The sequence below is a fragment of the Nematolebias whitei genome, chromosome 4 (genome assembly GCF_014905685.2).
Source record: "Nematolebias whitei isolate Nwh7 chromosome 4, NemWhi1, whole genome shotgun sequence".
Classification (NCBI taxonomy): Eukaryota; Metazoa; Chordata; class Actinopteri; order Cyprinodontiformes; family Rivulidae; genus Nematolebias; species Nematolebias whitei.
The window spans coordinates 14,456,741-14,470,911 of NC_056501.1; the positions used below are offsets into that span (position 1 = coordinate 14,456,741).

At 39.5% G+C, this 14,171-nt stretch overlaps 1 protein-coding gene across 1 annotated transcript in view; it reads right to left on the reverse strand.

Annotated features, from left to right (window-relative positions):
* The window catches only part of zdhhc9 (zinc finger DHHC-type palmitoyltransferase 9), a 34,022-nt gene that overhangs the window by 15,484 nt on the left and 4,367 nt on the right, over window positions 1-14,171 (reverse strand). Inside the window, exon 2 of the mRNA XM_037675218.1 lies at window positions 5,138-5,298. Within this exon, the coding sequence (XP_037531146.1) occupies window positions 5,138-5,298 (161 nt within the window). The remainder of the gene's footprint in view (window positions 1-5,137; window positions 5,299-14,171) is intronic.

Sequence of the window (14,171 nt, forward strand, 5' to 3'; positions counted from 1 at the left end):
TATATATATATATATATATATATATATATATATATATATATATATATGTATATATATAAATTACTACCTTGAAACACTTATTCATTCAAATTTATCCTGCTGAACTGTTAGATTTTCTAAATCTCCTTATAATCTAGCAGTTTTTTTCTCTCGCTACTATTCCTCTCGATTGTCCTTTTGGTTGCTATTTTGTTTTTCATTTGTAAAAAAAAAAAAGGGAATTTAAAATTGTATGCTTATTTTATGACTGTATATTGTTGTCGTTGTTATCCATTGTTGTCATCACTCTTTGTTAAGAGTCTCTTGTAAATGAGTCCTTGAGGCTCAATGGGATTAACCTTTCTAAATAAAGGTTGAATGAACGAATGACTATTTCTACCATGTTGTTGTTAACTATCTCTCTTTTGGATGCTGTAAATATTACAATTACTTTTTCACTTTTTGGTACTTTATTTTGTACCCTTATTGCATGCTTTTAGTATTTCTTGTTTGTTTGTTCTTTTGATTTTTATTATTTTTCTTTTTTTTTTAGTGAGTTAATTCAGTTCTTCTCATCCTAAACATTTCATTGTACTGTTAACCTTGCATATGACAAAAAAACACAACTTGAACGTGATGAGATATTTAGCTAACAGACAAATGCACACACACTAAGAGATACAAAAACATCATTATCAACTTTTTGTGTATAGATGCACTTGATCATATTAAATCTATACAGTAAGAAGTTGCAGAAATGTCAAAATTATTCAATATCTGCATGAGCTCGCTGAATTTGAACTTCAGTCAACCTCTCTAACACAAAAAACATATTTTAAATCCACTTTTTTACGACTCTTGCTTTCTGCACAGCAACCACCAAACAAATTAAACTCTCATGCATTCTTTATTATCGACGATTTAAATGTTCTGATTATGTATCCCTGCGGGGAGCAGGAGGGACAGTTAATCATCTCCGAGCCGCGAGTCGGGATCTCTCAGGAGAAGAGCTGCTGTGCAGAAATCCACCATTAACGTGCTGCAGTGAGCCGTGCAGTTAATGGGAAAGAGCCGGAGTTCTCATTTGATTTTCTGAGGACGCATTAAGATAAAAACATACAATATTTGTGGAAATGAAATTAGTTTAGGAGGAGAAAGAGCTCAGAAAAGGAGGGCTCTTAGTGTTTGGAGAAAAGCCATTAATGAAGATTTTCTCTCGTGTAAAACGGTTTCTGCGGAAATAAATCTAGCCCATCAAATAAAAGCTGCGAAAATATTTTTTTTTCCTGTTGAGGATAATTGACATTAATTGTCAGAGTATTGGTCTTCAGGGCAAAGAAGCTGGGAATAAATTTGTGAGTCACCGCTCACAGGAAACTGATGCCACTCCCTCGGGTAAACTGGTGGCTCTTTATATTCTAAGAGGATCCATCTTCTTGTATTAGCACACACACACACACACACACACTCACACCACCACCACCACCATCAGGCCAGTCTCCAACAGGCTGAGGGGACAAAACATCCAGGCTGCTGCATCAAAACGCCCGCCTGCTTTCATGTCAGACTTTTAAACGAACACCATCTTAGGCTGAGAGAAATGATAATATTGCAGATGTCATGCTCAGAGTAGATGATGAGAATGACTCTCAGCTACCACCACACCAAAATTCATTGAGATATAAACATTTCTGTGTTGGCTAAGGTCTCTTAGATGTGGCAGCCATCTAGAAATCAAATGCTAATCAGTTGCAGATGTTCATTTAATTATTATTATTTAAGCTTTTCATCAAACACATCCAGTGGTTCAGGAGATATTTTGCTAACAGACACATAGATGCACACAGAGACATTAGCAAAAGCATTATTGTCCAACTTTGCATCTCATTATCCAGCGATAAGGAACTTTTTTCATAAATGGAAGGACATTTTGGTTTTTCAAAGATTTTTCAGCTCTGGCTTCATTAACATGTTGTCTTTATGCTTTGTTTAACAGAAATACTTTGGTAATATGTTAATTAACTGCATTAGCGTATTAATTAACTTAGCTAAACCACATTAAATCAGGGTTGTCCAATCCTGGTCTTTAAGGACCATAGTGCTCATGTTTTACTTGTTTCCCTGCTCCAGCACACTTGATCCAATGGTTAAATTATCTCTTTGTGTTCTGCAGAAGTCAATTAATCACACATGGTTCAAATCAGGTGTGCTGGAGCAGAGAAACCTCTAAAACATGCAGGATAGTGACCCTCGAGGACCAGGATTGGACATCTCTGCATGAAATGGCAACATCAACTTAAACTAATTTTATCAGCAATATAAATAGAAGTGCAATGATTCAATTTGAGCCTAAAATCACCTGAAACCACTGATGAATCTGTCAAAGCAAGCCAATTAATTTTCCGTCTAATAATTAATCAGCTGAGTGATTATATGTTCCGCTTCTTGTTTCAGCTCTGATCCCAGGTCAGTCCAAGTGGGAGCTCCTCGTGAGCGTTTTCATGGTCATCGAGGCTAAAGCTCCACGGTTTAAGCACGGAGACTTCGTCATCCTGCAGAATGAGTCAGACTGAGTGCAGCTAACTCCTCCTCAGAAGACTGAACAGCTCAGCTTTGCTTTTACAGACCTCTTCCATCACAAGCAGCTCTTTTCTGCAAAGGGTGAGACCAAAACATAACACCATAGAGGTGCTCAGATGCACGGAGGGAGGTAAAAATTACTGCAGAGTCAAAACAGAAATAACAACGCTCATCTGACTTGGACTGCAAACACACAGTTTGGAGTCAGAAGCAGAGAAGTGGAGCTCTTCAGATCAACACGCATACAAGATAAAGATAAATATAGAAGCATAACAATCATGAATAAATCAAAAGGACTGAGCTCGTTTGGCTTAGCTAACAAATTTACTGAAATATTCATTCCTTCTAAATACTTCCTGCTGAACTGTTTCCATCTGATTTGCAGCCCACGTCTCTGGATGGTGGAGACGATGTTAGAGCACAAGAACTGAGACAACCACTCTTGTAACGTTTGAACGCATGAAGATAAAAGGTCAGTGTTCGCAGGGTTATCAGTGCTGATAACGCTGAGTGGCTCGGCACGCTCGAGGAAAGAGCAGCAGAAAATAAGGAGGTGAACGCCCAACTGCATGGAGACCCTTCTGAGGAACAGCTTCTCTCTGTTCTGTCTCAAATAACTAACAGGTTGCCAAAGATTTGGACTTATGCAGTTTAATTTAAGTCAAAATCAGCCAAAAAGTTTTTGTTAAAAAAATGATACAGCGCCCCCTGGTGGGGTGTGCCCTTGCCTGCCGGCGCGCTTGGGGCCCTTGGTATCGGGGGCTGGGCGCTTGGGCGTGTGTCGGCTCGGCCTGGTGTCTGCCTGGTGGGGCTCGGGTCCTCTGGCCCTGTCAGGCCTTGGCCTGGGTGGTGTGAGTCCTCGGTGCCCGGGCCTCGGTGCCTGGACCTGGACCTACATCGGTGCGGCGGGTGCCGACGGGGGCCTATGAGTTTGTCGCTGTTGGCCCCGGGGGGTCACTGTATGTGGTTGCTGGTGGGGATCTTCCGGTTCTCCCCTGTGGTCCGTTCTGGGGGGTGGGTGAGTGGTTCGTCCTGTGTGGGTGGCTCTGGGGGCTCCGCGGTCGGGGTCCCTCCTGGGGTCTTGGACTCTGGTCCCCCCTTTTTCATCTGCCTCTGGTCTTGGGGGTCGGGTCTCTGCTGCTTCACAGTTACTAATAAATGTTCTATTAGAGAAGCCTTATACACTTATGCATGCTCACAACCACACACAAATAGAAGCAGGGATGCTTATTTAGGCTTTATATGTAGATATATAGATATGTATGTGAGTGTATATTCATGTGTATGTATGTATGTATGTATATAGGCGTAGGTATGGGTATATATATTTATGGAAACTTACTGCAAAGCCATGAATATTTTAAGTTCTTTATACATATGTATTTTGTTGCTATGTTTTGTCATGTTCTTTGCAGGTGAACAGACAGTGGCCGGGTGTTTTGACGTGTGCTCTATTTGTATATATTTCTTATATTTTGGAGTCTTACTTTGTCTTTTCTTTCTTTCTATCCTATTGGAAAAAAAAAAAAAAAAAAAAAAAAAAAAACCTACACTAGATAGTCACTATAATAAATATTTCATAATAATGGTGTGGAGAGGATGGCTGTAAGGGGAGAAGGGAGGCTATCAAGAAAAAAAAAAAAAAAAAATGATACAGCAACAAAAAATTAGTTAAACATTTTAAACGATAAATTTGTTGCTTTGTGCGTCCAGGGAATAACTAATTTTGCCATTCATAAGCACAAGTTTGCAAAGTCATTTTGGTCCCTCATCATGGAGAGAAGGGGGAATTGGAAATACCCTCTGTCCATCTGTCCATCAGTGCACGTTGTGAGCACAAAAACTTGAAAAGTAAGTGAGGTACCAATTTTCACTGTGTGTGGCTGCATCTGCTGATAAGAAAGTTTCATTTCCGGTGGCCAAAGATTGATCTATGGTGGGCAAGGCCACCATTGGCCACCCCATGGCTCCGTCATTGCACCTGCTGGTGGATAAAATTGTTCTGTTCGCTTGTCAGGATTTGCCACTCTGGGCCACATCAGACAAGAAAAAGAAAAACCTACCACTGTAACTCCTACCCACTTGAATATCTGCACCAAAACCATTAAAGTTTACTTGTATTTCCTGCACAAGTCCAGTCCAGAAAAACACTCATCTCAAAACTACAAACATTTACTTTTCAAATCCTTCAGTGATGGGAAACGTTGGCCTACTATTTGATTAAATTTAAGTACGGGCTGAAAAAAAAATCTTTTTTTTTTTTTTTATTGTCTTGAATTTAAATGATTCATTGTTTTGTTTTTTGTTTGTTTTATTAATAGTCCTGAGCTTTGATTTAATATTCTCGACTTCTAAATTAAAAATTTAACAGAAATGGAGAAAACATGGACGTTTTCTTTCAAAGTTGTGCAACAAGATACAGGACAAAAACAACTTCTGCAAAACATTCATAAAAAGTAGCTGAAACTAACCGTGAAGCTTAAAAACCCATCAGCGCTTTAGAAGACAAGTTTGGGCCTTTTGCACTTATCTACAGAGAATAAAGGAGGACTGCGTTTAAACCACTTCTTGAACTCACCGATCTCCATCTCTATGAAACTGGCCTCCTCTGGAAGAGCCCGCGGCAGAACCCCGGGGTCGCTGAAGCTCGTCCTCAGGAGAAACGCCATGACGAACAGGAAGAGGAAGACGGCGAACACAGGGATGGCAGGAGACAGATGGACAGCCAGGTACGGACATCTGCGCAGAAGGAGAGGATTATGAACAAATGCAAGGATCTGTAAAAATATTTGTGTGAACATTTAAGAAATATTCACAGTATTGTGATCCATTTGTCTTCGGTACATTTTCGGCATCTTTCTCATTCCACAGTTTTTGTGCTATTTCAACAACATGTATAAAAACGTTCAGCTCATCCAACAGAAGGATGCTTTGGCTTTTGGTATTGGTCCAACTTTATCTTTTTTAAATAGTTAGACTTTTCTGCCAATTTTTTCTCAGAAAATGAATTGAGCTCATTTTACATCCTTCACATCTTTAGATCTTTTTTTTTTTTTTACAACCTTTTACTGCTCCTTTCACATTTTTTTCTGGTTCAGCTTCTTTGTGCAAATGTAAACTTTAGTTCAGCTACTTTCAGCTGCTTTTTCAGTTGTTTCATGCTCCTTTCATGCTCCTGCTAAATACAATATTTTTGTGTTTCTTCTAAGTTCTTTCTGCTAATTTCAGCTTGTTGTACTTCTTTCAGCTTATTTCTACAAGTTTCAGCTTTTGCTGCTATTTCAATTACTGTTTAGCTATTTTTCTGCTAATTTAGGCTTTTTCAGCTAATTCCACATTTTTTTCCACTCATTTCAACTTTTTTCAGCCTAATTCAGCAAAAATATGCTCTCTCCATGTCCTTCTGGTAATTTAAGCTTTGTTCTGCCTTTTTAGATAATTTGCAGCTGTTTTTTGATCATTTCAGCTTTTTTCAGATAATTTCCACTTCTTTGTGCTTGTTTCTGATTCTTTCAGTCTAATTGTGCAAACATTATTTCTGCTTTCTGTTCCAATTTAAGCTTGTTCTACCTTTTCAGCTTCCTTTTTAGCATTTTTAAGCTAATTTAAGCTGTTTTCAGATAAATACAAATTTTTATTTTGTAATTTCTGCAACTTTCAGCCTAATTAACTTCCTTCTGCTAATTTCAGCTTGTAACGCTCCTTTCAGCTTTTATCTGCTAGTTTCAGCTTTTTCTGCTATTTCAGCTACTATTGTTTTTTCAAGTTCAAGTTGTGTTTATACGTCATATGCAAGGTTAACACAAGGTTAACAGGACAATGAAATGCTTAGGATGAGAAGAACCGATATGACTCCGTTAACAAATCAACGAACAAACAAACGAGACATATTAAAGCATGCACTAAGGGTACAAAAATAAAGTACCAAAAAGTGAAAAAGTAATTATAATATTTACAACGTCCTAAAGAGAGATAGTAAACAACAAACAACAACATGGTAGAATATAACAATGCAAGAAGGAATAAATGAATAAGTATTTCAAGGTAATATAAGTTACTATTTAGTTGTTTTATGCTAATTTTAGCTTTTTCAGCTAATTTCACATTATTTTAGCTCATTTCAGCTCTTTCTACTTCCTTCTGGTAGGTTCATCTTCTTTCTGCCTTTTCAGCTTTTCGGGATTTTTAATTATTTTTTTTTGTTTTGTTTTTGTTTTGCTAATTTCAGCTTTTTACAGCTGACTTCCTAATTTTGTGCTCGTTTCTGCGTACTTAAACCTCATTCAGCTAATGCTTCTTTTTTCTTCTTCTGCTAATTTAGGCTTGGTTTTCATTTCAGCTACTTTCAGTATGTTTTTATTTAATTTCAGTTGTTTTTCAGCAAGTTCTTCTGCAGTAAGCATTCACACTGCATTTTCACAGGAAATGCAATTTCTCTAGTTCAGTTTAAATCAAACGTGACAGTCTAATTTTAATTTCCACTTCACAACAAAAAATGTTCTTTAGATTTCTGCATCGCTGGCGAGACAAAAACTGCAGACAAAGACAGAAATGTGAGGTCCCTCTCAGCGTCCAGAGGGCACGGCCTGACGACGCTCTACATCTTCTGAACGGGTGTTCAGAGCACGAGGTCATGAACTGTGAGGGCTGCTCTTTATCTGGAAGTTGTGGAGGTGATTAAACAGCTCTGTGCAGCCAAACACAAACCAGTGTGGAAAAAAGAAAGCAATATTAGCGCAGCTCCGTGTGTCAGATTAAAACCTCCTGCTGCTCAGTAACAGATGTGAGCTGCAGAGAAAATGCTGCATCAACAGAGCCTTCAGCTTTCACTTATTAATAGTTCACCCTCCTCTTCCTCCTGAGATCATATATTCATGATGCAACGTTAAAACACAGCTTTACAAAATGGTTCAGGAGGGACAACATCCATTAAAACAACAACGTCAGTACTGCAAGTCACTGACATGTTCGGACGTAAATCTTTGGGCAAAATTTACCGTTTATTCAATAGTTAGGATGATAATAAAGGAGGATTTATTGATTGGGTCAGTTTTTGAGTGGAATGTTAGTAAATCAAGTGCAACACAAAATGCATTTTTTGAAATTCATATGAGTGTATATTCTGGGCCACAATTTGTATCTTATAGGAACTAAACATTTTTTTTTCCTTTTCAAAGTAAATCTAAAAACGTTTCTAGCAAAAGTGGTGCTAAATATTAGCAAAAAATATTATAGAAAAAAATGGAGATTTCACTGTATCATCACATTATTTTTTGTATGTTGGTTTTTAAGAATCCTAATAGTGTGAGTAAATGACAAATATAAAGTTCTAATGAGTAATTTGCATTTGAAATGAACTATTTAATGTTCTTGTTATGAATGTAAGAAATAAACTGAGGGTCTGTTAGTTTATTCACCAAGCAGCACTTAAGCCTTTTATTTTTTAAATCAAATGTATCTAAAGTTGAACTAAAGTTTAAAACACAGCCTCAATTCATATCATTCACTAAGACTTTTAAATTGAGAAATGACAGCGTTTTTTCTCTGATCAAACTTTAAAACTGACATGATATGTGATCTCACATTATGTGTTGTAAATGACTCTCAGCTACTACCACACAAAATTTTAGCCCAATATCTGGAAAACTGAATGAGTTGTAGCTATTTGTGTGGTTTTTAATTTCAGTTGGCTGTGGCAGCCATCTTGAAACAGGTAGACTCTGAAAGTTAACCAGCTGTAAATATGCATCCAAGGATTTCTTTCTGCAAGTTTTAATAACATCTGTCAGGTGGTTCATGAGATATTTTGCTAACAGACATATAGGCATTATTGTTGTGTTTGCCTTTCATCAGCAGGTGATAATTAAACCTACTGTGTCAGGTTCTGGAAATGAAAGGAGAATATATATATATATATTTAAAGAACAAAAACCAACAAACGTGATCAGTCTTTAATTTTGGAGGCGGTTTAACATTTGTCTGGTTTGGTCTCTAACAGAATATTAGTTTTAGTCTAGTTGAACAGTATCCACAGTGTTACCTACAGTCTTGTTTACATTTTATCTATCTGACAGGACGTTTAAAGAGAACAGGGATGTGGCTGAGCATTAAAAAACTGCCAGTCAGCACAACCTGACAATGTACAAAGTCCATGTTTATCAGCAGATGAACCAGGTAGGTCAGTGCACCTGAGAAGCCACACAGCCACACCTGCTGCACCGGTCTGAGCAGCTTTTCCTGCTCCGACTTCCTCCCACCAACAGAAACCAGAAGCAAAGTTCAGTTCTATAGCAGCTTCACTGCGAGGAGTTTTTGCTTCTCGTGTTAGCCCAGAGAGCAGGTTTCAGGCCTAGCATGTCCACGTGTCTCAGTCTCAGACTGATGACCTGAAGGTATTCGAGTCACGCTTTATCGCGGCTTCCCATCAGGCCCGACCGACGATCACGTCCTTCCCGAGTGGGACCATTTCCTCTGCTTGCAGAGGAACTGGGTGGTGGAGTGTCACTGAGGGTCGATCAGCACAGATGCAGAAAAACTGGATTCAATCAACTTCTTTGTCCGCAAGGCTAAAACTTTCACATCCCAGTCAATCGGTTAACACCCATTGATTTAACCTCCGGTCCTGTTGAAAACCAGCCCGTGTGAAACGAGCTGATTCATATCTTGTTATGACTGATTAAAGACAACAGTGTGTGGTTTGATGGTACGTGCTGGACTCTTGTTTTCAGGCAGAGTAAACATCCTGAAGTTATTTAAAGTGCTCTGAAGGTGTTGCCAGGCAAATTTTCTTTGCAACCAGCAGCAGATCCAGGCTTTCCCGTTTTTCCAGTTTCAGGAATAAAACAAACACGATCGCTGTGTCTCCAACAGCCAGGCGTGCTCCGGTTAGCGTCAAATATGCTAATTTATTGAACACCACACGATCAGCGTCGCGTGATTTTGTTTGTTACACAAACAAAGAATGAAACTTGTGTTTCTTAAAGGAATTCAAATCACGCACGACCTGGCATGTCAAGTTTTAAACAAACTGACACATGATGTGTTAGCGCTCAGAGAAGGCAAAGAACAATATGTGACCTGGGGGCCAAAAGTGGCCCTTGGATAATCGCCATCCGGCCCCCAAAATCTTTAACTGAAAACACCTTTTTTTTCATTATATGAAATGTTGCATTTTATTATGAAACTTCAGTCTAAATTAAACATCTTGGACAAATACATTGAAGACCTTTAAAACAAGATAGGCCCAAACTTTCCTTTAAAGTCATTGTGTTTTCAGAACTAGACTGACCCTTAAAGTCTCCAAAAATGCAAACATACAACTTTTTTTTTTTTTTTGCATATTTAAGCTAATAAATATGTTGCCATAAAAACCAACTTACAGAAAGTCTGTCTTAAGATCATTGGCGAGCTATATTTTTTATCAAGCATGCTAACTTTGCTACAAGAAAAAAAATCTGAAAAAGTCCAGATGATCTGTCTTAAAGGAAATTTATTTCCCAATTCTTTGAATCGCTTTAAAGATCTTGATTTGGCCAACTGAAAAATAGGTTTCCCACCCCTGCCTCGAGACGGAGCATGCATTGGAAGAGACTTTCAGCTACTAATAAGCTAAATTTGAGCTCAATATTTGTAGAACTGGCAAAGTTAAAGCCATTTTTGTGGCTGCTAAAGCCACTCTGAAACTGCTGACTCTAAGGAAACCTGCAGGTAATAATAAAAAAAACTACTCGAACATATAAACAGAAGTGATTTAAAGCTTTGTGTTTGTGAGGCATGTTGGCGTTTGAAGGTGTGGCTGCTCTAGACTTTAACCTTCAGGTTACTTAATTCAGGGTGACGTGAGCCTAAAGAGCAGCAGCTTCACAAATTAAAATCCTCCACAACTAAACTCCTGAAGACGAGATTAACATGTCATCACGTCATACTAGATGACGACTTCCTTTTGGTAAACCTCTGCAACATCAGTAAGTCCTGCATGAATCAAACAGATGATCACTTTCTTGACGTACAAACATTAGAACGCTGTCCCTTCATCGCTATGCCGGGAAAAAAATAAAAGATCACCGTCTCTGCTGCCCTCTTCTCTTTTACTGGATAAAGAGATATTAAAAAAAAGAAGAATCAATATCTAAGGAGCTCTGATACATCCCTCTGGAGCTGCAAGTCCAAGAAGCCGCTGTAATTTTACACATCTTGCTCCTGCAGCCAGTGTATATCTGCATTCAAAGCATACAGCTATATTACGCTAGAAAATACCACACCGATCAGCCATTACAATATGACCACAGTCAAGTGAGGGGAAAATCATCGGTCTTATTGCAACCACCACTGGCAGCGAGTGTGGCATCATAAACAGGAAGTCAACCTTGAACTCAGCATAAAAAAAGAGGAAACAAACGGATTTGTGTGGTTTATAAGAATAACTGTGGAGCTGTTTCGTCTGAGGGAAACTCCTCCAGCTCATGCTGGAAGAAAAACGCTGCTGTGTGGACGAACTGCTCAGTCTGTCGCACTCTGCCGGTGCTGCAGAGCTGCAAACCGGTCCAAAAGTGCCAACATTGATCTGCAACCACGGCTGCATCCAGTGGGAGTGTAAAAGAAAAACAGAACCAGATCAATTGGGGGGATGCAGGATGCATTATGGGAAATATGCTTTGAAGACGGTTCTGCTGGGAACACCAGCATGTTCTTACGTGGGTGTTAGTTTGACAAATGCAACAAAACTAATGATTGTGAAACGCTACACTTTTAGCAGTATTTACTGAGGAAGTGGTCTCTGAGCAGGACGGGGGTCACGGTAAAAACTCTTTGACGAGGCTGAAGCCACAGGAAGTCACCAAAACCAATAAACACAACATTTTAAGGAGTTTTATTCTGCTTTAAATGAGTTGCCTTCTGATATATTCTTTGTTTTGTTTATTTTGTATTTTAATGTCTAGTTTCTGCAGCTGGTGTTACATTTTTTATGTATCTATTCAATTGTTGTTATTATTTTATTAGTTATTTCAACCTGGGGTTTGTAAAATGTGTCGTTCTGCGCTATTTCGAGTGAAAATTTACATATTTTCTTGCTTAAAGCCACTCAAATCTTTGTTTTTTTTTTCAGCTTTGGTTGGTGTTTTGTAGCTTTTCTAGACTCATAACAGATTCTTCAAATGATCTGAAATAAAAATAAATAAATAAAATATTCATCCTGCTGCAATAAAATATGTTAGAGCAAACATTAAAAATACCATTAGTCTGATGAAAAGTCTTTTGTGAGACTTAAAGCTTTAGTTTTTTCCATCAGTTCTCTGGTTTAAATCAGTCTGTGTTATGTAACATTTAAATACCACATTAGAGAGACAGAACCTCTGGGGCAGGGTCGTGGTCATTTTACTGGGTTTACTGCAATAATCACAGCTGTTGCATCATACAAGAGAAGCCTAAACACAAGATGTGACATCTGGAAACAAAAAAAGATAACAGTGTGAAGAGACATTCATCTCTTTGTTTATCTATCTTTTTAAAACCAGACCGATGAAAAAGAAACATATGAAATGAATGGAAGCAGGATGTGGTGGAGAAAAAAAAAATCCATCCCTTCCTCCTCCACTTTAAAGCAGCTCCCTCTCTTTTCCTGGCACAGAAGCTTCGAGAGAACAAAGCCCGCAGATCTATCTGACTGTAAATGGAGCATGTACTCCGAACAGGACATAAATCATGTTATTGCTCATTTGGCCTCAGCTGGAGGCTGCTGTATGACTGGCTAACAAGGAGACAGGGTGGGGTCAGATGCTGATGGGTCGGTAAAAAGATCTCCTCCGACTGCAGCCTCTCACTCTGCGGGACCAACCCCGCACTCGTCTTCATAACACTTCCCACACAGAGGATGCTCGTCAGCCAGAAACGCTGCACGTATGGACGACAGCGCGGCTCCAGTGCACACAAAGAAAAGTCTCACTGCATGCACATATGCTCCCCTGGCTCTGCAGCTAAGTGTCCTGCAGTGGACAGATGACAAACTGCTCCGGCGTTCCAGTTTCCGTAGGTGGTGTATGCAAATGTGTGCACTCATAAACATCGTCCAAACCTGTACTCTGAGCCCAGAGACAAACGTGCTTCGCAGCATGTTCAGCAAGTGGATAAAATGATCAGAGCATCGCAGAATGATGGAAAAAAATACAAACACCAGAACAACAGAGAGGCAGGGCCCACCTCTTCGTCGACTAATTTGTTTATTTCCCCCTAATGACCCTTTCCACTTGTGTACTCTGCAGCTTTGTGAAACGATCTGAAGCACAGTGAATCCATCGATGCCAGGAAAGTGAGCCGCGTGCCGTGTTGGACAGGAGCCAGGGGACGGTGGGACACGGCCCTGCCCGTCCACGTATCGGCGCAGCACGCAGCTCAGCGCCCGGACCACGTGTTTGAAATGAATTTTATCCTGAGCACGGCTCAGGTTGAAATAAGATTCTAATAAACAGCTTGCAGGTTAGAATTGTTTTTTTTTTTAATCGCCCGCCACGTTTCACAAGTTTTACACTGAGATGATCAAAGGATGAGAAGGGGCGGAGTCAAGCCATCACAGGTCTCACATGATGTGTTGAGGATGACTTCCAGCTACTACCACCCAGCTGTGAAAGGGACTAAATTGTAACTATTTTTGTGTTGGCTAAGGTTTAGCTGCGGCGGCCATCTTCGAAAGCTAATCAGCTGTAGATGAACATCCAATTATTATTTTTTGAGCGTTTCATTTAGGTTTTTGGCCAACACACAGACAGTGTGGGCGTTCTGCTCTGCCAGCTCCTGCACCCACAGCTACATCTGTGGATCATCGACTTGATGAGCATGAGGAGCATCAGAAGACATGCAGCCGGCATGGAGCCATTGGTAGTCTTGTTCTAGCCCTTTACTCGTGATTAAAACCAAACATTAATGATTTGTATTTCTCTCCGTGCCTCCAGTGAGTTACCCTTCATGTCCTCCTGTTTCCTGAATCCTCCTCTGCAGACCTCGGCCTCCTCTGTGCCTCATCAGCTGCCTCCACGCCTTCCTACCAATCACCTAAACACCTGCACCTCCTTCAACTGGAACCATTTCGGTCAACCATCCTCACATCTGACCCCGACCTCCATTGTAAGAAGAATCAGCAACAACATTATCACCCTTGCCTACAAGACTCTTTGCTCCTCAGGGTTCCAGTCCCCTCCTTGGCTTATTGCATTATTTCTCATTTTGTAAACAAACACTTTAAACTTATTCTGAGTCTTGGTCTGAGTTCTCATTGGTCCTTATAGCCAACATCGTCACAAAAAGAGTCAACGTCAATGGTTAAAACAACATTTTAGGAAAAATTTAATGACTCTCAGCTACTACCACACCAAAATTTAGCTCAACATGTGTCAAACTGACTGAGTTATGTCAATTTTTGTATTTTATCAGGTCAGTTAGCTGTGGCAGCCATCTTAACCAGGTTTATTTCAAAATTTACTCAGGTGTGGATGTTTATTCAATAATTGTTTATAAGGATGCACGATATTATCGGCATGGTATCAGTATCAGCTGATATTAGCGATAAAATTAAATATCGGACTTCGACCATACCATCAAAATAACTCACCGATATAAAA